The sequence below is a fragment of the Parasteatoda tepidariorum genome, chromosome 6, assembly GCF_982258835.1.
Source record: "Parasteatoda tepidariorum strain Cologne lab strain chromosome 6, Ptep-v5.0, whole genome shotgun sequence".
Taxonomy (NCBI): Eukaryota; Metazoa; Arthropoda; class Arachnida; order Araneae; family Theridiidae; genus Parasteatoda; species Parasteatoda tepidariorum.
The window spans coordinates 112,212,772-112,237,761 of record NC_141760.1 but is presented as its reverse complement, the minus strand read 5'-3'; the positions used below and the strand labels follow the sequence as shown (position 1 = coordinate 112,237,761).

Genomic DNA, 24,990 nt, shown 5'->3' with positions numbered 1-24,990 from the left:
GTTCAATTACAAGTAAGAAGCCTTTGTCTAGTACAAAGACAGATAGTACAATTCAGAGCAGGGCAGCACGAAGATGAATCCAGAGTAACGTTGAGATTCGAATCTTCTACCTTCAAGCTACAAAGCATATAGCGGGTGAAACCACTCGGCTAGGGAGGACCCTTTTCTTTTTCTGCCTTTGTTTACATTTATCAGCTGATGTTTCACTGTAAACCGTGAAAAGAAAAAAAAAGGGTGTTGTTTAAAATCGCGTGTATTTTAAAAGATGTAAACAAATTGAATAGGTAGACTCATTGTGCTCGAAAAACCACACTTGATTTCACATATTCATTAAATTTTAACATATTTCCTTGTTGTTAATGATCAAATCCCTTTTTACAGTGTTGTTTATGAATTTGGTGGACTTTATGCGGGTACGTAATGACGTATAAATAACGAAACTGAACGTAGAAGATGTCTGCGACTGACGAACAGCTGGTCGGCAATTTGATTGATTTGTCACCTGTTGATGAACGTAAATCTGAATTTTTCCCACCTGATGTTGAACGTCGTGTGTCTAAATTACCTGATGATGAACTTGAACCCGAATTTCCAGCTGATGTTGATCGTCGGAAGTCCAAGACTTCAGTGAAATTTGAAGAAAAAACTTCAAGCGCATCTGAAGAGCTAACTGATTCAAAACAGTACGCAAGACTCTGTGGTTATTTAAATAAACTGGGGAATCGGGCGATATTAAACACTTTTAAAAAACGTTGGTTCGTTTTTAACGAAGATAACTGCAAACTTTATTATTACCGATCGCCGCAAGAATCCGTACCTCTTGGGGAAATTGATATTTCGCAAGCCACCTTTACCATTAACATCAACAATAAAGAAAGAACTGGTCATTTTACAATAAGGTATGTCATGTCATGTTACCAATTATGTTATGTTTATTATGTTTTATTCCGATTCAAATTTTAACCTATGGTACTTATTCTTAACAAATAGATTTCCTTGACGAACTAAACATGTTATTGTGAATTTTAAATTTTCATTTATAGTACTTTAGATGCATATCAAAAAGTGAGATTTGAATGTGAATCTATTTATAAAAGTAATTTTTAAGTAAAAACTAAAAGTTATATTAAGTCTATGTTATTAAATGGTTTATGTGCTAATAAAAAATATTAAAACTACCTGTTATTAAAGCAAGATATAAGTAAAAAGCATTTCTAGGTTGCCAATTTTTTAATCCCTGAAAACCAAAAAGAAAAGAATATTGTTTCTTGTAAACTGTAACCTCTTTTTTTTTTCATTCGTATTGCAAATGAGGATATAAAAGTTATTGCTGTAAGTGGTAAGTTATTTTTCAAAAAATTATTCTGTTTTTCTAAGAGAAATTTTTTAGTTTTATAAATCAGACCATATTTTTTTTTCACACATATATATTGTTTATTTATACTAACATATTTCTTTGCATTTATTTTTTAAAATCAATTTGGTTAAATAGATCATAATTTTTTTTTCTTATGCTCTAAATTTAATTTTAAAATTTTCTCAAATAGGTTAAAAAAATTTTTTTTTTTTTTTTGGTGAAAGGGATGTAATATAGATGGTCTCACAATTCTTCCTACATTATTTCATAGCTTTTATCAATTTTAAGGCTTAGAAATCGTTCCTTCACAAAGAGCCATGAGAAGCCAATATTCTTATTGAAAGATTGTTTTTCTAAAGTTAATGGATATATACTCCTTATGGAAATCCACGAATTTCCCTGCAGTCTGTATATTGTCGTAGGTTGAAAGTATCCAGATGCTACATTTTCCTTTTTGGATGACATTCATTTACATAAAAGATTTTCCTGCTATCAATTCCTCTTCAGAATGTCTGAATAAAGAGCAAAACAGAACGATTTTGCCTGGCTTTTTCATGATGTATCTGTTAGTAGTACTACTTTCCAATTGGCCGCAATTATTACACATTCTGAATCTGATTACTGTGTGATAACTGGAATATAAGAACAAAATTATTTTTAATAAAAGATATGAAATACAGGGAATCTATAAATGGAGTTTGCCTACCAGGTGGCGTAGCGGTCAGCGTGCCTGACTGCAAAGCGAATGGTTGCATGTTCAAATCTCGTTCAAGGCATGAATATTTCTCGCTATGTGTTGTTCTCTGATGTCTGAATGTGACCAAACCAACCTTTGAGTCTCTATGGCAATGTGATGTGGGTATTGTTACCCACCTAAGTACACAGGTGCCCACTAGGTAACGTTAAATGTCAGGGTGAAATTGTTCCTTAAACATAGCTACCAACTCTACTGGATTTTGCCAGTTTCTCCTGATCTACTGGTTAAATTAAAATTCTCTTAATTTTTGTACATTTTAGAAACTTCTCTAAAATTGAAAAAATCCCTATTCTTATTGTAGAATTTTTGTGCAGATAATTGCTTGCTTGAATATTTATCTAAGTATTACTAATATATAATGAAGCGAACCTCGTTTATAGAAATCAGGTCAAAACTTTTTTTGGTCTGAAATGTTCAGAACGCTCTTTATAAATAATTTTAAGAAGTATTTTAACTATCTTTGATGAATTAAATGGCTATTAATATTCAAAATTATGAGTAAACATAATGCATAACATTTCAAGTATGACATCAAGTAGTACATCATAACATTCTTACTTGGAAAAAATTGCAGTTTTTCTATTTTGATGACTAAAAAAATCTCTAAAATTCTCTTTGTGTTAAATATTTAGTACATTCTGCAACAATTATCATGAAATTTATACTATTTCGTAGAATCCACTCTAGTAGATTTTTTCCTATCCATGTTGGCAGCTTTGCTAGCAAAACTGTAGGATAAAAAAACTAGCAAAACTGTAGGATAAAAAAACTAGCAAAATTGTAGGATAAAAAAACTAGCAAAACTATAGAATAAATTTCACGAAGTGTTTGTTATCTAGGTTTAAAGGCTCATTTAAAAACAAAAAGAACAAATATTCAAAGAGAATTTACGTGTTCTCGATTGTGTTGTGTGTAACATTGTTAAGGAAGTAATTTATCTGTGTCAGCGTATCATATTATAATCCTTCCTGTATGATTTGTTTTAAAAAAAGTCATTATTTAATTTATATTTTAGTGTGCCTGGAAGAAATTATTTCTTGGAAGCTAGCAATCGGCAAGTAGCTCTTTACTGGTTGCAAGAACTTCAAAAACATAGAAGAACAAATAGTTTGTTACGAACAAAACATATCAGTGAAAAATCAACGAATGTCACTGACTTAAGAGCTGTAAGTATATTTGAGCTGTTTCTAATTTGGACAAAGATTGTACAACTCTCACTTTTTTCATACGAATTTTTAAAACCTTTATTAACTTTTTTAAAGTTACAAGACGAAATCAACAAAAAACTGTAAAATTGTCAATTTGTCTTAATAATTTTGTAAAAAGAATTTTGAAGCAAAGAACAAAATAAAAATATAGTTGTAAAACTTAATTAATATTTTAATTAATTATTTTCATAAATGCTTCTTACCTTCAATATTTATAATATTGTTCTAATAAACCTCTGTTTTAAAATTTAAGAAACTTATATTATTGCCATGAAATTTGTTTGCTTAAACATCAAATAACTTACTTACTTCTGTCTAGACATGTCAAATGACCCAACCACATAGACTTTTAGCCTTAATGATATTTATAATATCTTTATACAGCCACTCTATTTCTAAATTTGTTCAAATTCTTCAAACATTACCATCTTTCACAAATCTGAAAAATTTTTTTTGTGGAATCCTTTTTCTTTTCTTTTATTTTTTACCTTGTTAATCTGTCTTTGTATAACATAGTAGACCATGGCCAGGTTTAATTTTCATAAGTTATAATTAGTGATAGCAAAAATAATTAAGATATTCTGATTATTTTCTGCATTCGAAAAGAGAGAGAGAGAGAGAGAGAGAAGAAAAAACATTGGTACCCTGCAGTCTGGTAGCAGAAATGTTCCAGAAAGACGGCAGGTGCTGCAAATTATTACACCATCTCTTTGTTTTTAAAAGCAAATAAAGAATTGCCTAGACTAGACTTTTAAAATATTTCTAAACTTGTTTCTAATAAATATTGAAAAGCTAAATTGACAGAACATCGCAAAAGAAAAGTAGACTTTTTTCTATTACTTGATTACAGGCTTAACTGTATAGAGATTTATTCCATTTTTTTTAAAAAATTCAACTTAAATGCATACAACAAGGCCTTTATGTATAATTTTTAAAGATCTTATCTTTGTGAATTTTTTTACAGTATGTTTGATTAAGCTGAATTTATTCAATAACAATCTTTTTGGTCACTGACAAATTTAAATTTATAAGGAAGGTTTTAGATTATTGTGCTGTAGAATCATTCCGCATACCTGCCAAGTCTCTTGTTTTTTAACGGAGACTCCCTTGTTTTATTACTATCTCCTGTTTACCTGTATATTTTAAAATTTCTCTGTATTTGTTGAAGAAATTTAAAAAAAAAAAACAATTTTTTTGGTGATAAAATATCCGCTGATGGCAAAAATACTTCTCTTATTTCTCAATAGATTCCATTACTGCAGATGATGTGTGTTTATAGTTTAAGTAATTATAAATAATGGTTTAAAAAAATCTTCTTTAGATTAAATTTATATGCATATTTTTTACTTCGCTAGATGTAAGTTCTTATATTTCCAATTTTGAATTTCTATTTTTGACTTACATGATTATGCATGATAGCTACAAGAAAACTTTACTTGTAGCCTAAAAAATATGGCTAGTAAATTCTCTGTTATTTTATCTCTCCAATGTTGGCAGGTATGATTGCCTAAATTTTGCTACCAGGTCTTGCAGTAAATTTGACCTTAATTTCTGCTTTGGTGGAAATATTTTCTGTCATTATTACCTAATAATTAAATAGTCTTAAGAATTATTTTGAAAAATACACTATACTCATATTTGTTTCTCACTTAAATTGAAATTTCATTTTATATTACTGCCCAATTTTGTTCAAAAAGAAAGATTGTAAAGATATTATAATTTTCTTTTCATTATAATTTCATTTTTTAGCGTCCACAAAGTGGATTACTTGCTAAGGACTCCCTAAATCCACTCTGTTTGGACGAAGGAAGTGAAGGGTCTTTAATGTCACCCGTATGTTGCCCAACTGACTGCATCGGAGATGAATCAGCTCACAACAAAGACCGTCCTCTTGTCTCTGCTCAACAGAAGTTGAACGTGTTTTACAATCAAATAAAACAATCTGCTCAGTTTTCAAAACAGGACAAATCATCTCAAGATGGTGAGTTGTATAGTTCACGAATATTCATATTCTATTTTTATCGTTATATTCATACCTGCCAAGTCTCATATTTTTTAACCAAGACTCCTGTATTTTACAACTATCTCCTGTTTACGCATATATTCTCTATTTTCTCCGTATTTGTTGGAATTTTTTTTTAAAAATTAGTCGATAAAAAATCTGTTGATGGCAAAAATACTTTTCTTATTTCTCAACAGATGGAGCTATTGCCAGTACTGGAGTATGTTGAGTGATAATAAATTAAGTAATTATAAATAAAGGTTTAAAAATTATTCTTAGATTAAGATTAATATACATATTTTTTACGTGGCTGATTGTAAGTGCTTATATTATTTCCAATTTTGACTTACGTGATTATGCATGATGTATCAAAACTTTACTCATAGCCCAAAAAATTTTGCATGTAAAATCTCCGTTATTTTATTTCTCCAATGTTAGCAGGTATGAATATTGATCCAAAAAATAACGAAATTGTTTTTAGAAAAACTGAGCATAACCCTCTAAGCATAAAAGTCTATATAAATTTCTCTTGCTAACCTTTATGTATATTAGCTTTATATTAAAATTCAATACACTAATTTTGATTATTAATAGAAACTCACATTTTTGTTATATGATAAAGTCGACCTTTGATCTAACAACTCCTTTCGTTCAAGCAAAAAGGTGAGGTTGCTATTTGGTGAAAGTACAAAAATACAATAACTATTTTCTCATAAATAAGAAATCGACTCATTCACCTGGGACAAAAATCTAGTAGGTTATGTTACTCAATTTAATTTCAAATTTGGTCTACATGAAAAGAATGCTTTAAATAATTCCTTTGAAAAGAATGTTTTAAATAATTCATTTCAAATATTTAAATCAAATGACTTATTGTCAGTAAAAGAATTTTGTTCATAAAGTGAAAAAATTTTTGATACTTATATTATATGGAGAAAATACAAAAATACAATAAATATCCTCTCATAAATAAGAAATTAACTCATCCACCTAACAATCTCGTAATAACCACAAAAATCTCGTAGGTTATGTTACTCACTTTAATTTTAAATTTGGTGTAAATCAAAAGAATGCCTTAAATAATTCCTTAGACATTTTTACTGGATCAAATGATGTAATGTCAGTAAAAGCATTTTGTTTTTAAAGTGAAAAAAATGTTTGACGTTTTGTATCAAGCTGATTTTTATGGGAATAAGTAAAAAAAATTAAAATAAATTTCAGTAACTATATTGGAATAAATGGATCAATGCAGGGTTTTTTAAAAGGTGCCAACATAACATTGTGCCCTCTGTAATGGTTGCTATAATTGAAGAGATTTTCAAATAAGGATAATCGTAAAGAGTATAGAATATAAGATTGTTATATTTTACTACTTTAATGCAGGGGACAGACTGCATGAGATTTAAACGTTCCCTAAAATATTTTAAAGTTACGTTAAAAGTTGTTAATATATTTTGTTATTACTGTTAGATTGTGATTTTTAAAAGTTGTAAAGAACTATGTTAATTTTCTGTACTTGTAAACAGAATTTCTTACTGTTTGTCTAAGAGAGGTACTCTGACTGCCACTAAGACTGGTGCTATGGAAACAAGAAGAGAGCATTTTAGGGAGGGTGACTTCGATGAAGAGGTCTCCTTTTCTTTTGTCGAAACCAGTCCTAAAGAGGGACCCCGTATCCCTACTTGAAATAATCATACCTCGTTACCATAGTCACCGCCACAGCTCCAGACGAATGTCTGGCAGAGTACCTATCGTAGACAAACAGTACTGAATGTGCTTATTATAATGTAGTAGGCTCAGTATCCTTAGAGCTCCATAGATTGTGCAGAAATATTTTTAAAATTATCCTACAATTGTTGTGGATAAGCTAGAAAACAACTTAAACAGTCAAAAAACTAAATTAAAATGTATTTTTTTTCTTGTTTTAAATATTATAGAATTTTAGTTTATATTAATTTCCTAATATTCATATAACACATCATAGCTTAAGTTAATTATTACAAAGTCATACAAGGAAAAGAAATAAAAACTGTTTTTTTTTTCTTTCCAAATTGATTTTTTTTTTTTTTTTTTTTTTTTTTTTTTAGTTTTGTAGGTTATAAAAATAAAAGTTCTTTTTTTCCTCCTTGTTTTAATTATTATAGATTTTTTTAAAAATCTAACTTACCTAATATTCATATAAAACATAATAGCTTAAGTTAAGATCTTTACTATATTACAAAAATTGTGCAAGGAAAGATAATGGAAAATATTATTTTTTCCAAATTATTATTTTTTTTAATTTTTTTTCCTAGATTATCTCTAACCTGTCTGCATAATTTTAAAAAATTGCTGAATCTTTGTCACAGAACTTTAGAAATATATCGGCCCAGTTTTTAGGGCCCTAATCACAGCATCATTACTCTTTTAATTTAAATTTCTATTTTTTTTAAGGTTCATTAACATCTCTTAGAGAGAATAATCATCAAGACAATCACTTTACACCCAGCTCAAAGAGGGAAAGTTTTGATGGAGAGTCTAGTCACAAATCTACAAAATCTCCAAGTCTATCGTCCACTTTCAAGCTGAAACTTTCAAACTCATTTCGCAAATCACGTACTGAAGGTGAAATTGATGACATGAACGCTGCAGAGAAAGCATATTGCTCGTCCTGCCGTAAGGTATGAAAACCATTTCCGCAATCTTCATCAATATTTTGTTAAGAACCCATGCGTAACATTCTGTAAGTATCCATTCCTGCCAAGTCTTCTGTTTTTTTTTAAGAGGACTCCTGTATTTTACGACTATCTCCTGTTTACCAGTATATTCTCAAATTTCTCTGTATTTGTTGAAGTACCTAAAAAAAATTGGCGATAAAATATCCACTAGTGGCAAACGTACTTCTCTTATTCTGCAACAGCTGTTGCTAATGAGAGCACTGCAGTAAGTTGAGTGGTGGCTCAGGGGATAGAGCGAATATTTCCCTTCCAATGAGGCGAACCGGGTTCGAATCCATGAGATGGTTAGTCAATACGAATTCCTCACTCGGTTCGCACCGACCACAGTGCTGACGTAAAGTATCCTTAATGGTAGACAGATCCGGGGTAAGAGTCCCCTTGCTGTCAAGAAGATCTTCCTGGTTTTCTGCTCCTTGTTAGCAAATGCTAGTTAGTTCCACCAAAAAGTTCCTCACGAAGGCACATCTCTCCCAATAATTGATACAGAAGTTCACTTGTCTTCTGGATTAGGTTCAAAATTACAAAGCTGCAGAGTTGAATATCAGTAGTCGTAAAAAGAGTCGGCTGTTCAGCGACTGTTATAAAATAAAATATTTTAAGTAATTACAAATAATCGTTGCAAAAATCTTCTTTAGATTAGGATTTATATACATATTTTTTACTTTCCTGAATGTAAGTGCTTATATTATTTCCAATTTTGAATTTCTCTTTTTGACAATCAAATGATCATCATCATGATGTATCAAAACGTTACTCGTAACCTAGAAAATTTTGCTAGTAAAATCTCCACTATTTTATTTGTTCAATGTTGCCAGGTATGAGTATCTGAGTTTAAAAATGTTTTCATTTTGTTTAACTAGATTTTGTTAAATTATCATAAAATTTAATTAGTAACACTAATAAAATTTTACCACTGTTTTCCAGTGGTAAAATGTCATCAGATTTTGTCACTGTTTTACAGTGGTTAGATAAATTTAATTTTATAAACATCATTGAGCAGCCGACCCTATTTTTGGATTTACGACTACTAATTTTCAACCCCGTAGCCTTGTCTTTTGAACCCAATCTAGAAGACAAGGGAACTCCTGGATCAAGTATTGAGAGAAATTTATCTTCGTGGATGACTTTTTGATGGAACTAACCCACATTTGTGTTACACGGAGAGGGAAACCTCCCACGGTTAGCCTAACGGCAAGGGGACTCTAACCCATGATTTGTATCCGTATTGATTCATATTCGTGTTGACCTTCCATAGCTGGTATTCGAACCCGGGTCACCTCATTGGAAGGCAATCGCTCTATCCTCTAAGCCACTATGGCTCCAGTGGTTACATTATTGTCGTATTTTGTTAATTTGCCTCTGTTTCGACAATGATTTTTTATCTTATTTTTTTCTAAAAAAATCATTAGATCATTTACTCGACCATTTGTGATAAGTTTTAATAAATTTGTGTGTAGTTGCTTAGGTTTTACTCCATCTACCAATGATTACTACAGGCATTTTTTCAAATTTACATAAATATTTGTTCTTGTCACGTTCTAATATAATTGTCTTGTGTTCGGTTCAGTTTACTTATTATTATTTTTAATTCAAAAGAGATCTGTTAATTATAAGTTCTATGATCATCATATGCTTTTATGTGTAATTGTTTATATTTAATTACTCTATCAGTATTTTGATAAGGGAAAATTCAAGATTTAGTCTAAAAATTTGATTTGTGTTAACTCCTGGATGGCCACAGAAGAAGAAAATCTAAAAAGACAGTGAAAATGCTAGGAATTTTATAAATCTACTAAAGTCAGGCTCCTTTTTCTTCTATGTAAACGCGTTTTAAAATTATTTACGCAACACATCGGCATTCGTATTCACATAATTTAAAAGTACACATTGCGATTCGTATTCACTAGATTTAAAATTCCGATACATATTCGCTTGATTTAAAAATCTCACATCGAGATTCGTGTACACACTATTTTTTAAAGTAATTGCTCGTCTTTCGCACTTTGCAATTCAAATTCACGCCATTTAAAAGTACACATTGCAATACTTATTCACACTGTTTAAAAATTACACATTGTGTTCTGTTCTCTTGAGAAAATTGCACATCGCCCATTCATATTCTCGTAATTTAAAAACCTCACATCAGGATTCGTATTAACGCAATTTAAATACACACACTGAGATTTATATTCTCACAACTTAAAAAAAACCGCTCATGGATATATTTTATTAAAACTTTGATAATATTCTGCTGATATATTCTTGATAATATTTTTATTACATACACTTTTTTCTTGCACAAATTTCAGGTATTTTTTACCAATTTTTCAAAAATGTGTTCATAACATTTTACATTTCCACTTTCAGCTTTTTTTTTTTTTTACCAAACTTATCTCGGAAAATTACCCTTTAGCTTTTACACTTAAATTATTATACAGTACAGAACCCGTTATCCGGAAATCAGAAAACCGAAAAACCGGAACGAAATTTGATAAATTTTCTCGCCATTTTTAAAAAAAAAATTTTTTTTCCTCATAAGATTTTACGATTTTTCTTTCTTTTTTTAAAGATGTTTACCTTACCATCATTTTGGAAATAATCATTACTTCATCGTTTTTTCATATTTTTAAGATTATTTCCTATTTTTTTTTTTAGTTGGGTTTAACAATTAAAAAAACGGCTTTTTGTAGCGATTCAGAAAACCGGAAAAATCAGTTATCCGGAATAGCGATCGTCCCGACCGTTCCGGATAATCGGTTCCCTACTGTACATATTTGTTTGAAGATGTTTAATTTTTTTTTCTTTTGATATGGGATTCATTTTAAGACTTTTTTGATTATGGCATTTTGAATTTTTTACTTTATTTCAAATGTATGAATTTTGTTTTTTACAAAAAAAACTGAAGAAGCTTTTGTTGCTTCCAATTTGTACTAACTAATATAAATTTGTTTTCAGTCTGTCCAGCAGGTAGAGTCGCTTGAAGAAGAACTGTCTAACCTCCAGGATGAATTGACAGCTAGCAAAGAAGTTCGATCTCTGTTGCAGAGGCAATTAGATATTGCCTCAAAAGAGAAAGAATCATTGTAAGTTTTTTTTCCTTTGACCATCTAATCAAAGTAGATTTTAAAAAAAATTAGCAAATATTGCAGAAATACAAAAATTTCAAACTTATGAAGTTTATGTTCAACTTTTTTTAAAAATTTATTTTGTTTTTGTTATAATACTGTAATAGGAGCAATATACAGGGTGAATAACCTCTAAGTTACCTGATTTTTAAATAATTGGCCTCTATGTTACTAAAATTATTCCCATTAGACCGCTGCTGTTCTCAGCACAAAGGCTATGTATCCATCATTAGACCGAATCAAGTTATTGTTTAGATGGATCTTCGTAATTAATGCCGAATTATTTTTTTCTTTTCAAAATTAAAATACATTTTTTAAAAATTAGCAATTTTCGCAGATATTAACGGTAAGGAACTACAAATATAAGAAGATAAACTATTCCGTAAATTATCCAGGATATCTACGCAGCTGGAAAGTCATGAGAAATCATGGAAAGTCATGAATTTCGGTGTTGAACAAAATTTTTATGAAATGTCATGATTTTAACTATTTTATATAAAAAAATATGTAATGTCATGGATTTAGGTTGCCAAAAAATCTAATTTTTAAAATGGAATTTATCACACACCCCCATTTCATGGTGTTCCAAATATCTGAATTTGTAACAAAATCCTCACTCAGACCATGTTTTATAACTGTTAACTGGAAAGGGGGGGGGAAGAGGCATACTTTTGGAGTGTCTATCTGCCACCTTCAAAAGTGAGCATTAACCCATCTTTATTGAACACCTATTGTCTTTGTCACAAAAATTTTTGCAATGTTTTTGTGATTCCTCTTTCAGATAAATGCTTGGCTTATTTATTACTTTATTGAAAATAAATACCAATTGTTTAGATGCAAAATCTTAGGATTAAAATTTTTACTTAATTGGAAATTTGCAACTTCTGCTTAACAACAGTGACAAAAAATTATAATTTTTGTTTAAGGACATTACACATTTAATCTTCTAAGTACAATACATTATTTTTAAAAATAGTGTGATTGCTTAGATGTTAACTTTGGTTATGTGGCATTTACCATCGGCAGCATTGCAAGAAAATGTTAGAATAGAAATATTCTCTGTATTGGATCATAAAACTGAAATATTGTCAGCTGTATGACTTTTTTTTTACCTCAATTTCACTTTTTTACCAAAATTCAAAAAATGTGAATTTTGGCAAATTTTGTGTTTTCTATTCATAAATTTTCTGAATTTATTTTAGAATTCAAATATACCAACTGAAAAACAGTGAGTTGCCGGTTGATATGATAAGTGATAAAGACAGCCAAATAGTCAATCTTAAACATGATCTGCAAGAACAGCAACAGAGAGTTGAAGAACTACAAAGGCAAGTTATGTAAGTATACTTTTGATTATTCTAGTGACACATATTACTTTACTTAACAGGCTTATCAAAATCTCAAAGTAAGTTTTTGTTGTTTTCCTTTCCATGTAGCTCAAATGGTGGTTAGTTCCATCAAAAAGTCCCCCATGAAGACAAATTTCTCTCAATACTTGATCCAGAAGTTCCCTTGTCTTCTGGATTGGGTTCAAAATTACAAGGCTATGGAGTTGAACATTGGTAGCTGTAAACTGAAAATTCAGTTGGCTGTTCAATGACAGTTAAATATATATATATGATGTTGAAGCCATGGTGACTCAGAGGATAGAGCGTTGAGGTGACCGATTTTCGAATCCCGGTGATGGCTGGTCAATACGAATTCTACACCTGCCTTGCACTGACCACAGTGCTGATGTAAAATATCCTCAGTGTTCCACCTCCTTATAATAAATTAATAAAAAATAATAAAAGTAGCAAAAGAATACAAAATATTTAATTCTAAATTGACAAAACTATCTTTGAAAGAAACGCACTTAAAAGCAGCAGAATTTTCAAAAGAAGGAATAAATATGGCAATAAAAAAAATGAAGGAAATAAAAATATGACCACCGAAGCCGACGTCTTCAGGGGGTACAGGCCTCTGAAGTTATTATTAGTTTTTTGACTAAATTAATTTAGTTTTTTCACAATTGGTTAGGATGAAAAATATTTGCAATAATGTTGAAAGTTTTCAGGAGGCTGTGAATAATTTTTTGAATAATTTGAGTAATAATGATTTTCCTTTTAACTTTTGTAATATAAATTTTTTGATTAAGAAAATGATTGAAGAATACTAGTTTTTTATTTCTTTTAACAGAGCGCAATGCAAGTCTTAACTGAGCAGCCCCAGCTAGGCATTATATTAATTTGTTACGTTATCTTTTATTTTACTTCTCTTCTTTCTTTTTTTTCATTCTGCACATTTTAATAGAGGGAGTTCTTTTCTTTAGTTTTAAGTTTTTCCTTTGCATTTAGTTTGTTTGTGAAATCGCTGTTTGACCGGTTTAATGTGAGTTTTTATTTTCTCAAGATTTTGCTTGAATTTCTTTTCTATATTGGTTTTACGTATTTCATGTATTTTTTCCAGGACTTCTACAAAACCTTCTGGGTACTGAGAGAGTTAATTTTGGCATTTAATTTGGCCTCTCTCTTAATAGAAAAGATTTTGTTTTATGGCTTCCGAGCTTGGTAACCCCTGATGACATCGGCTTCAGTGATCATATATTTATTTCCTTCGTTTTCGTTATTTCTATATTAATAAAAAATAATTAATCACATAATAAAAAATAATGTTATATATAATTAATTAGAAAAATCATAAAATTTGTATTACTTCTGTTTTCTAATCAACATTAAAACAAATCATTAAAATTTTGGCTATATGAGTATTTACTATGTGTATTAGTATTGATAAAAAAAATATAACTTAATTTTATGAAAAAAAATATTAAAACCAACTAAGACTAAGTCATTTAAAATAATAATATTTTTATTAATAATATTTAATATATTTTTATTAATAATAATATAATATATTTTTATTAATAATAATATAATATATTTTTATTAATAATAATATAATATATTTTTATTAATAATAATATAATATATTTTTATTAATAATAATATAATATTTTAATTAATATTAATAATTTCATGCATGAAAAAATTTTAAAACCATAAAATAGAAAAATAAAATAAATAAAAGTTCAATATTTGTTAAATTTGAAAGTATTTTTGGGTGAAAAATTTACTCTACAGCTGCCGCAGTCCAACATCCTTAGAATGTCTTTTCAGAAGTGTTTTGTTTTTGTTTATAACTTTTTGAATAAATTGATTTTTTTAAATGAATACCCTCAAAATTGCTTTACAGATCATTACAGAGGGATGTTAAAGATTTACTTTCAAATAACGAATTATTTCAAGAAATGATGATTCAAAAAGACAATACTATTATGACACTGACAAATGAAGTGTTTGAATTAGAAACTGATAAGCAAGATGAGCTGAGAAGAATGAGCAGCGGCAGCATTTTACTGTCACCAGAGGGCACTGTAGTAGAACCAAAGGAAACAATGGATATTGATGACCTTAGAGTAAAATATTCTTCTTCTTAGTTTTCTTAAATCTCCTACTGGCCGAATATAGTTTTTATATGTACAAAAGGGTGTTTTACAATGACCACTTGTAGGATATATTTTCAGAATTTTTATTAAATAAAATGAAGTCGCCAACGTTCGAGATTGGGAAATGCTATTTACATGGATGCCACTCTTCAGTCATGGGGACTGATAGCAGTCTTGAAAAAAAAAAATCAGTTGGCTTAATTCCATCAATTAGTATATCTTTCTCAATAGTTTTTTAAATTAAATTTTCTTTTACTTCCTTTAAAATTCGACAAATATTTTCAGTTAAGAAAATAAGTAATAAAAAATAAATAAATTTTAATGAAAACGTTCTTTTTTATATTTATTGCTAAATGATCAAGTGTTAATGCAGCACCTCAATAAAAGAATCGGATTGACTGAACTTCATTCGTTTGTGTAAACAAAATTTGTATTATTTTTAAATACAAATTTGACCTGATTTTTTGATCTGGTTTCTTTCCCGCCATGTTTTGGAATGCTATCCAAAGTTAAATTGCAATTTTTTTAAAGAAAATAAATTTATAGAGCTAGGATAAAAGTAATGTTGAAATGAAAAATCAAGAAATGAATGGCTGTAGAAAAAAGCTACTGGTTTACATGGATACGACTCTTCAGTCCTGTGGACTGAAATCAGTCTCGAGAGAAAATTAGTAGATTAAGTTTCATAAATTAATATCTCTTTTCCATTTGTTTTTTAATGTTAAAATTTCTGTTTTTCCTTAAAAATATAAAAGAAAATTCTGTTAAATAAAAATAAAAATTACATTTTAATGTAAATATTGGTAATTTTTATAATTTTTGTGAAATAATCCAAGTAATGATATAGCTCATTAATGAAAGAATCAGATGGAACTTCAACGCTTGCTTAAACAAAATTTGTACTATTGTTGTATCGAAATTTTCTTCTTTTTATTTTTTCCTAACGCTTTGAAATGCTGGCCAAAGTTAAATTGAGATTATTATAATTTTTATAAACAAAAATTTTTTTTGAGATAGGACAAAAAATTAATAATGAAGTGAAAAATAAGTAGAGATATGTATAGAAAAAATAAAAACATTAGTATTTTATTATTCAGTGATTGATGTAAAAAGATGTATAAGGTTAGCTGTTAATATTATCTTATTTGCTGTAAAAATAAATTAATAAATTGAAGGAAAAAAAACTCGTTGATTGATTTAATATATAAGTCTGTATTATAGAAAGATAAAATTTGAAGTCCGTGAGCTATAAGTTACTGAAAATTCTAATAAGCAACTCTAGATTGTGTTTATTTATCAAAAAAATTAGTTCAGTCTCGGAATATATTTAGAGTGGCACCCATGCTGGTTTATATCAGTGTTCTTACTCTATCATCAATATAAGATGATTAGTGCTGCAATTTTTTTTGCTGTGAAAAATAAATTCATAAAATTGAGAGGGTTTAGTTTTGTTTAGTTTTTTTTTTTTTTTTTTTAGAAAAAGCAAATTATTGATTTAATATACAAGCCATTATCATAGAAAGGCGCATTTTGGAGTCGAATAGCTCTAAATTTCTGAAAATTCTGGTAAACAATGCTAGACCGTGTTAATTAGTCAAATAATAAGTTCAGTCTTGAAATCTTTTTAGAGTGGCACCCATGTATTTAATGTTTAAGCAGTCATGAAACTTAAGAACCACTTAATTCAGAAAGCAGAACTGAAAACAGTAATGTCTGTTTGATTGGTGAAGAAACCCTAGAGGTTGGCAATCAAACTAGTTTTGGTATTTTTCCCTCTGCGTTTTCTCATTAGCATTGTTTTTTTTTCCTACTCTTAAGTATTAATTTGTGCTTTTATATGAAAATGCATTTTTTCTTCATGTTTGACAATGATTATACACTGAGAGACTGGCATAGAAGGATTAAAATTGTATTAGAAAAATGCAAAATAAAATTTTCAGAATTTTTTTTTTTTTATATAAAACTTGCAAAGATTCTGGTAATTTGATTTTTATTGTTAATTTCTTAAAGTAAGATAATTATTGCATTTAATTATTGCTTTTAAATTTTACGATTATTTATTTATTTTTAAATAAAAACCTATATTTAAAAGTACACCTTTACATGTTCATTTTATCATAATTTTTAGTTTAAAATATAAGAAATTATGTTTCAAGTTTATCAATTGATAATTTTTTGATAGAAAATTTATACAAAGAGATTGTCTTTTAGCATGCCTTTAATTACTTTTTACTAAAATTTTTTAAATGTTTCTGTAATTTTGATAATGAGTGAGAATTTCTTCTTGAAATATAAGCATGAAATAGTGTAAGCATTGTTGAGAGTCGAATTCAATTATTACACGTTTTGATCAAATTTAACAGTTGTAAAGTGCTCACACTTTAAATACTCAGTGTCCTTTTCTGTAAGGAAGCACTCTGCCCTTTTTTGCTCCTAAGAGGAATCCTTTTGTATTTGTCATCTTCAAAGCCTTGGAAGAAATATAGTTTGTCTAAAGTACGAACTGCCCTACCCATTCGTCTGGGCCGATGGTGGTGACGATGGTAACGAGATATAGCTATTTCAAGTAGTGGTGTGGGTTCATTGCTTAAAACATGTTTTGGGTCATGTCGGTTAGAAACGGAGAATAATTTTCTTCGGTCTATTGTGTTAGCCTTAGAGTGGAGAGAATCTACCCTCTCTGTTTCCATAGCAAGAGACAGCCTCAGACTTCATTGCAGGGGAAGTTCTTACCATAGACAAACTATAGGTTTCTGCCAGACAAAATACCAACCTTGTTGCTAAGAACATTTTTTTACTTGTTATTTTAAATAATTTTTTCTTTCTTAACAGGCTGCTGTTGATGCTTTTGAACTTCAAAATAAGTTTCTTAACAATGAGATACTGGAGCTCAATCAATTAAGAGCTGATGCTGATGAAAGAGTACAACTCGTGTCTATGTAAGTGCAACTTCAAAAGTAATTCTGCTCTTTTTCATTGTAAGGTCCGCAAAATAAGAAATGGAATATATCTCATTAGTTTATGAGCAATTGATCAGATTTCATGTACCTGAATACAATCTTGATTAGTTTTGAATTTATATTAATTAATAGGGCTGAGTAGATTTATTAAATCTAGGTTTCTTTCTAGAAAAACAAAGTTCTTCGAGGAAGAAACCTAGTCAGAACCCTAATTTTCTAAAACTTTTGTCAAGCCAGTCTTGACATATGCTTCTGAAGCTTGGATAATGACTAAAGTGGAGGAAAATTGTATCACAATATTTGAGAGACAGATTTTGCAGAGTATACTAAGTGGTGTTGAGCTGTACAAGATTTATAAGCATCCTGATATCATTAGATACATAAAAATAAATCGAATTATTTGGATGGCTCGCGTAATTCGAATGAGTGATGACAATACAATAAAAAAGATATTGCTTTTTAGACCCACTGGAACAGCAGTTGAGATGGGCTGTTTCGGTGGAGTTTGATTTTCTTGTAATTAATGAAAAGAATTTGAGATCAAAGATAAATCGGATGTCATTATGGAGAAAGCTTCAGAGGAAGGCATTTACCTACATTGTGCTGTCTGGCCAACTATGATGATGATGATGAACTAATTTGTGCTGAGGGTGTTTTAAGCTACAAATTTTAACATAATGACATACTTTCTTTGAGTAAATCCATCCTACAAAATCAAATTTGTGACCCTCAAATTTGCAGCAATCTTGGGAATATGGTCAAGAGAGCAACTGAAAGTTAAATCCTCTTAATGTTTTGCTTAATTTGCCATAGCTCTGAAATTACTGTAGTGAAACAAACAATTTTTACAAATAGTTATAAAACACATTTTGTCAAAGATTTTTGAAGTGAAATGTAAATTTTTATAATTAATTTTAATATTAAATTTATTAATGATTATTAACATTTTGAATTGTAAAGTAATAAATTTTATGCATCATTTTAAATTTAGTTATTTGTAATGATAAAATAGAAAATTTCAGCAAAATAAGCCAAATAGTTTCTGAGTTATGGCATTTTAAAAAGATCATATTTTTAAAATTTATTTTGAGGGTAATTTGATCGATTGTGCTCTTAATTTTGCATTTTATCATTTAAAATTACATAGTTTAAAAGTGTGCCAACATTTGTATGACTGACAATTTAAAGGTTTTTGACCATTATTAAATTAAATACTAAAAGAAATTATAAAAAAGTATTTTTTTTTTTTTGCATCAAATTAACTTTAGATAAGCAAGTTTTATAATAGTGTACAAAAATCCTTTGAATCACTTAAATTAATCTCTAAAGATATGGTAAAATATGCAATATTATGAGACCTAAACATTTACCACTCACTGTCCTGACTAATTTTGCAACTTGAAATATCTGCACTTATTAATTAGCTATGGTAAAGCTATCAAACCATTAGGATTGTATCTTAATTGATCGGAATAATGTCAGGGAACTTAATTAATATATCCCAAATTTCAGCATAATTGAATTAATTTGAGTTAGAGATACCTAATAATTCAATATTTTTTTTCTGAAAGTTAATTTTGTAATATTTTTTTTTTTTTAACTTTCAATCTTAATAGCAACTATAAGTGTTTTGCAATATATTTTGTGTGTAATAATAAAGCTTAAGTGAAAAATTATTAATAACATTTCTGTCACCAGTTAACCAAAATCAGGAAAATTTGATGAAATCAGTCTGGAAAAATAAAAGAATCTGAGCAAGACCAGTAAGAAGGCCTCAGCACTTGTGACCATTAACAAGAAATTTTATCCTTTAGTAGTTCAAATGCAATGACATCTTTTGTATTTTCTCCCTACTGTGCAGCTTTGTAGCCCAAACTTAAGGACATCTTTTTTATGTACCCTACTGCACAGTTTATGCTTGTTATGTCGAACTGCTGATTTAATCCGTGCAGAGGCCTTCTCTCTTCTAGGAGGTGTTGGTCAGCGGTGTTTTTCCCTAAGTGTTTTTGGCCACCCTGATTTTTCAATTTTTAGTATAATTTTGTTATCATATTTAGAATCCTTAATTCGCTATGCTTAAGATTCTATATTTTGCACAATGTCTTGAATTAAATTTCTATTTTATGAAAGCAGTTTATTTTTTGTTTATTTATATATTTTTTTGTCCTGAAAGATTGGTTATAAAAAATGCATGCCACATTAAATGCATGTCTTTATTTTTCTAAAAGAAAGAAAAAAAAGTTTTTATTTCTAATATATGTTTTGTTTTTCAGGAAATGCAGTGAATGGGAGGCTAGAAGCTATCAGATCCAAAGCAAACTTTTGTATCTTTTGAATGAATTGAAAAAAACTGGTGAGAGATTTTTTCTAAATAGAATATCGTTCACCTCTTTTAATATTGCAATTTTTCTGGATGTTGATAATTCATGATAATCATATGAATTAACGATTATTTTAATAATGATTTTAGTAATAAAGGATAATTTTAGTCACTAACGAAATTTGGAGATTTTTCTTTAGAATAAAATGAAATGATTGTGATCAAATCATTTCACTTTATTCCAAAGAATCATCAATATATCAATGAAATGATTTGTGTTAATCGGTTAAACAAGACAAACAGAAATATTTTAAACTTATTATTGAAATTTTTTAAAAAATAAGCAGTAATTGCGATAATTTGAGTAGTGGAAATAGAAATTTAATCTTCCTAAAGTGAAAATTTCATTAAAAAGTTTTTTACAAAAGTATGAATGTTGATTACTTATAAGCAAGTAAAAAAATCTTGCAAATCTTTTTGTAGCTTTACAAAATAAGTGTAATGGTATGCAGATTTTTGATCTTATATCTTGAATTTGTATGTTGATTTAATGACTGTTTCAAAATTTAATTTCTCTCTGGAGCTATTCAAACAATTTCTTTCAAATTTTGTGATCTAAAATTGCATTTTTTAAAATGATGTGAAAATTGGTATATCTTTGAATTCAAAATTTTTTCAACTATTTTTAAATAGAATAATAATAAAAATTCAGGTAATAAAAAGGTAATGTTGCCTTTTTTGTTTTGTTAGTATAAATAAGAAAAATGCCTTAATTATGTTGATTGAAATTAGATTTGTCTATATTTTTCTACTCTTTCATTATTCCTCAAGTTTTAAGTGCCCTGTATTCTCCAACCTCTTAACCCCTTATTTCCGAAGCGTCACGAAAAAACATCTACATGCAAACTCCGGATAGGTGTTGTTTCGTGACTCTCCAGGTATATAAGGTGGGGAAGGTAGCTTCGCGGTTGTTGGGGTTCATTGGGGGAGGGGAGAAAATAGGATTGTCAGTTAACATCAATTAGTTCCCTCCCTATGCATTGTTGAAAAGTTTTCTCCTAAGGTTGCTATTCTTAACTTTAAAAACTGCAGGCATGGCTCTTAGAGAAAGCGCCAAACACAAATTTTATCTTCTAATGCAAACTTCACAAAAAAGACACTGTTTTAAATCAACAAATGGACGTATCCTGTGCTATAACGAAATGCTTCACAGCCCTTTTTTATAAAAAATAAATAAATAAATAAATGTTTTTCAGAATTGATGTTAAAGTATTTACAATTATTTAATCAATTAGAATTTATAATTGTGTCAAATTACAATTAAAACTAAAACATAGCGTTTTTTTATTCTTCGCGGGAATTCCTAAGAGCTGCTATACTTTAATAATTATTTTCTCTTAGCCACAAGAGTTTGTCATAGTGCAACCGTTAAGCAAACTTCGAATAATTATGGAACATATATTAATTTCTTCGGTTTAATAATTTTTCTTTGCATTAACACTATAAACTTCAAAACGAAATTATAATTTTTTTCATATCACATTATGAAATTTTATTTTGAAGCAAAAAAAATAAAAAAGAACCGTTTAATCAACGGCTATGTTCATTTGTGGCAATTTGACTTGTTAAAATCGTGCTAAATATAAGTATATATGAATTTAAAATTTTTTCTATTAACTGAAACGTAAAATAAACTGTTGCCATATTGGATTTCCATGTCGAGTTTACTGACAAAATAGCCTAAACTGACGAAACTGTACTTCACTCTAACCGCATTAAATATTCGCTATTCATAGGAATAAGAAAGTTGTTTAATTAATTCTGTCAAACATTGATTAACATTTCTTTTACACTTGTTAAAATACATCCGTGGTTAAAAAAAATGAATAAATAAAAGAAAGAAGGAAAAAAAACACTTTTGTAATAGAAAAAAAAAGCGTTTGTTATTAGCGCATACAGAAATTTGTTTGATATTTCAACTTAATTACCTAATACAATTCTTATTCTCAAGTCTTTGGAGGTTATGATGCTTGAGCAATTACCTTACACTTAATTTTTCTTATTAAAAAGTGGAATCAAATTTTAATTACATAGTTTTTCGTGGAATTTTTTTTCAAAACAATATATCTTGTACACAGAGGAAATGTAGTGTTTTATACGTACATATACGAATTAATGTGCTTTTGAGCAGGTACACAAGGAAACCTCAGGAACACTTACATAAAACTTTCGAATGATAAAGATCAATGCTTTATTGTTAAATAATAATACGCCGCATAAATCGATAAAAGAAAAAAAAAAGGACTGATTTCTTGTTTTAGTTACTTTTTTAAATTTAAAAATGTATAACAACATTAAAACTTATATTTTTCACTATGATATGCGTCGTTATGTTACTCGATATTGATCGCGAATAAAGAAACTTAGACATTATCTTTTAATATTTTATGGTGCATAAAAATATTGAAAATACAATACATTAATGTCTACAAATTTATTTCAATGCAAGAAAAGATACGGATTTATTCTAAGGAATTTTCAGTATTTCTACTTTTTTCAATATCTTTTTCGTTTATTTTTGCTCAGAAAATGTTTAGAAATAGACGACCTAACAAATTTTCGAAAATGTTTGAAAGCCTTTCATTTGTCATTACAAAAATCAAGTTTTTATCGATCAAAATACTACTTTAATTTCTCATTGATTCTCAACCTCATTGATATCAAACCGTTTTAATGTTATTCAAAATGCTAATGATTAGTGTTAATATTTTACTAACTTTAAATAATAAATATTTTCATTTTTTTTCTTTTTCTTAATTATGCGTAATCATTTTTTTTTTCTTCATAAAAATCATTCAGTGTTCTATTTCAAATTTATATTACTGTGGTAGTACTCCCTTAGGAATATTTCTTTTTTTTTTTTTTTTTCGCGACAAGGGAAAGACTAATGTATGTAAGTATTCTGAGTAATGATTTGCACAATACGGTTGTCCACTATTTGCTTTACATAGAAAAATTTCACAAAGCTTTTTGACTCCTCTTCACCACAGGGCATCTAAACTATCCTACTAACCCACAGTTACCAGAGGCAGAAATTCTTTCAATACTTGTCTATTCCTTCTTCATTGTTACTTGTGGAATTACAATAGCTGCGGAAAGGCATTGAAAGGTATTGCACACAGTAAACGTCACCAAAGAAAAATACACAAAATTCAACCACTTCATTTTCTGTTGGTTTTTTTTTTAAATTCAAGAAAAAATTATACTATATTTTTTTTTTCTGGGAGAGAGAGATTAGCGATCATCGTAAAAAATAAGGAAAAAACACGGAACACCTTAAGAAAAAGATATAGATAAAACTGATATTGGAGAAAAAAAAGTTAGAGAAATTCATATTCAAACAGTGTCACACCAAAAGGTCGTGCAATTTTCATCAGATTTATAAATATAATATTAACTAAGTACTGTTAGTTTTTCTATGGTGATAAAATTAAAGATATCTAGCCTTTTTTCCATTACACTTTTTCTATTGTATTTAATTAGTTTCTTTTAGTAAATAATGTCTAATAATTCAACTGTTAGTCTCTCTCTCTTTAAACAATAACATGAATTAATTAAATTTTAATTGTTTTAATTAGGGGAAAATAATATATACTTCAATTTATTAAGTGCAAATTTTTCATGCATTTTCAATTTCATATATACCTTCTCTGATCGACTACGTACCCTAGTTTATGGTGTTTCCCATAGATTTAAGAAAAAAAATAGAAAAAAATTTTATCCACACATAAACAAAAATATAATTAAGTAAGTAAATAATTAAGCAGAGACATATATTGTTACTAATGCAAAGTAGAAACAGAAAATTATAAGAAATAAACTTCCTCTACTTAGTTATTTTTCTCTCTTCTTAAATTTTTTTTTTTTTTTTTCAAAATAAGAAATGTGATTTTTGTTAGAAATAATGAAATTTAATGGTCTAAAAACTAATACTTAAAAATTAAAAGATTTTGAATATTGTGGGCATTTTTTTTTTTTTTTTGCTGGCAGCCAATCTTAAAACAGATTTAACAATATTTAGAATATTTAATAAAGATTTTGAAAACAGAACTTTTAAGGAATTTGAAATACTTGTTCAAAAAAATCTAATTGCGCAGAAATTATAATTTAAAACTTTAAAGATTTCAATGATATAAGAAATTACATTGTATAGTTATACTTAAATTTTAAATCACTTCACAAAATCAACCATTTAATAAATGTAAGCATATTCATAAAATAAATTTATTTCAATGGTACCATTCAATTGAAATTAATTCAAAACAATTTATTCAAAATCTGATGATTAATATTGGTAGACATAAGAAAACTCTATCATATTTTATGTAATCAAATCTTTTTTTTTTCTTAAAGAAAATTCTTAAAAAGAAAACAATAGTTGTTTTGCTGTCTTTTCAGCTTTTTTTTCTCCTTTTTAAATTTTCTTTTTTTTTCTAATAACGCAATTGGAAACAGTTACCTAAGTTTTTTGTTCTGTTTCGATTTTAGCAATTTTAATAAATTTCAAATTTTGTCAATAAATTAATCATTTGAATACAATTTGAAAAAGACTTTAGTTCTAGTCAGTCATAATTTTCCTTTTATTTTCTTTTGAATAACCTCTTTGTCTATGAATGCTTAAATTAAAAAATGAATAAAAATCAACTGTTACACGAGGGAGGAAACGAGGGGGACTAAGTCTAGTAATTTTCGTTATGAATGAATGTGGTCTGCCGTTTTTCTATGTGTTCTAATTTAGGAGAAAGTGCAATAATTTTTCTTCTTATATGAGGAATGGATAAAATTTCTAAAAAATCGTTTCTATTTCAAAAATATTTTGAAAGTTTGATTGTTCTAGACGACGTATAAAAGTATTTACTGTTAGCCTGGAAGAACGAGCGGGGATAATTTTATGACACCATGCATTCTATAAGTTCATATTCCTGAAAAACTAGGAAAGAAACCTTTTCATCCCTTTCTTATTCGTAGCTTCTTCTATCTATCTTATTCTGTCCTTA

At 28.4% G+C, this 24,990-nt stretch overlaps 1 protein-coding gene across 1 annotated transcript in view; it reads left to right on the top strand.

The window, feature by feature from the left end:
• Positions 1-203: 203 nt before the first annotated feature.
• Positions 204-24,990, top strand: part of LOC107436528 (TBC1 domain family member 2B) — a 52,153-nt gene continuing 27,366 nt past the window's right edge. The window contains exons 1-9 of the mRNA XM_043043125.3: positions 204-899; positions 3,130-3,280; positions 5,072-5,303; positions 7,758-7,984; positions 10,997-11,124; positions 12,369-12,503; positions 14,401-14,623; positions 17,486-17,592; positions 19,887-19,966. Of these exons, the coding sequence (XP_042899059.2) occupies positions 454-899; positions 3,130-3,280; positions 5,072-5,303; positions 7,758-7,984; positions 10,997-11,124; positions 12,369-12,503; positions 14,401-14,623; positions 17,486-17,592; positions 19,887-19,966 (1,729 nt within the window). The 5' untranslated portion in view covers positions 204-453. The remainder of the gene's footprint in view (positions 900-3,129; positions 3,281-5,071; positions 5,304-7,757; positions 7,985-10,996; positions 11,125-12,368; positions 12,504-14,400; positions 14,624-17,485; positions 17,593-19,886; positions 19,967-24,990) is intronic.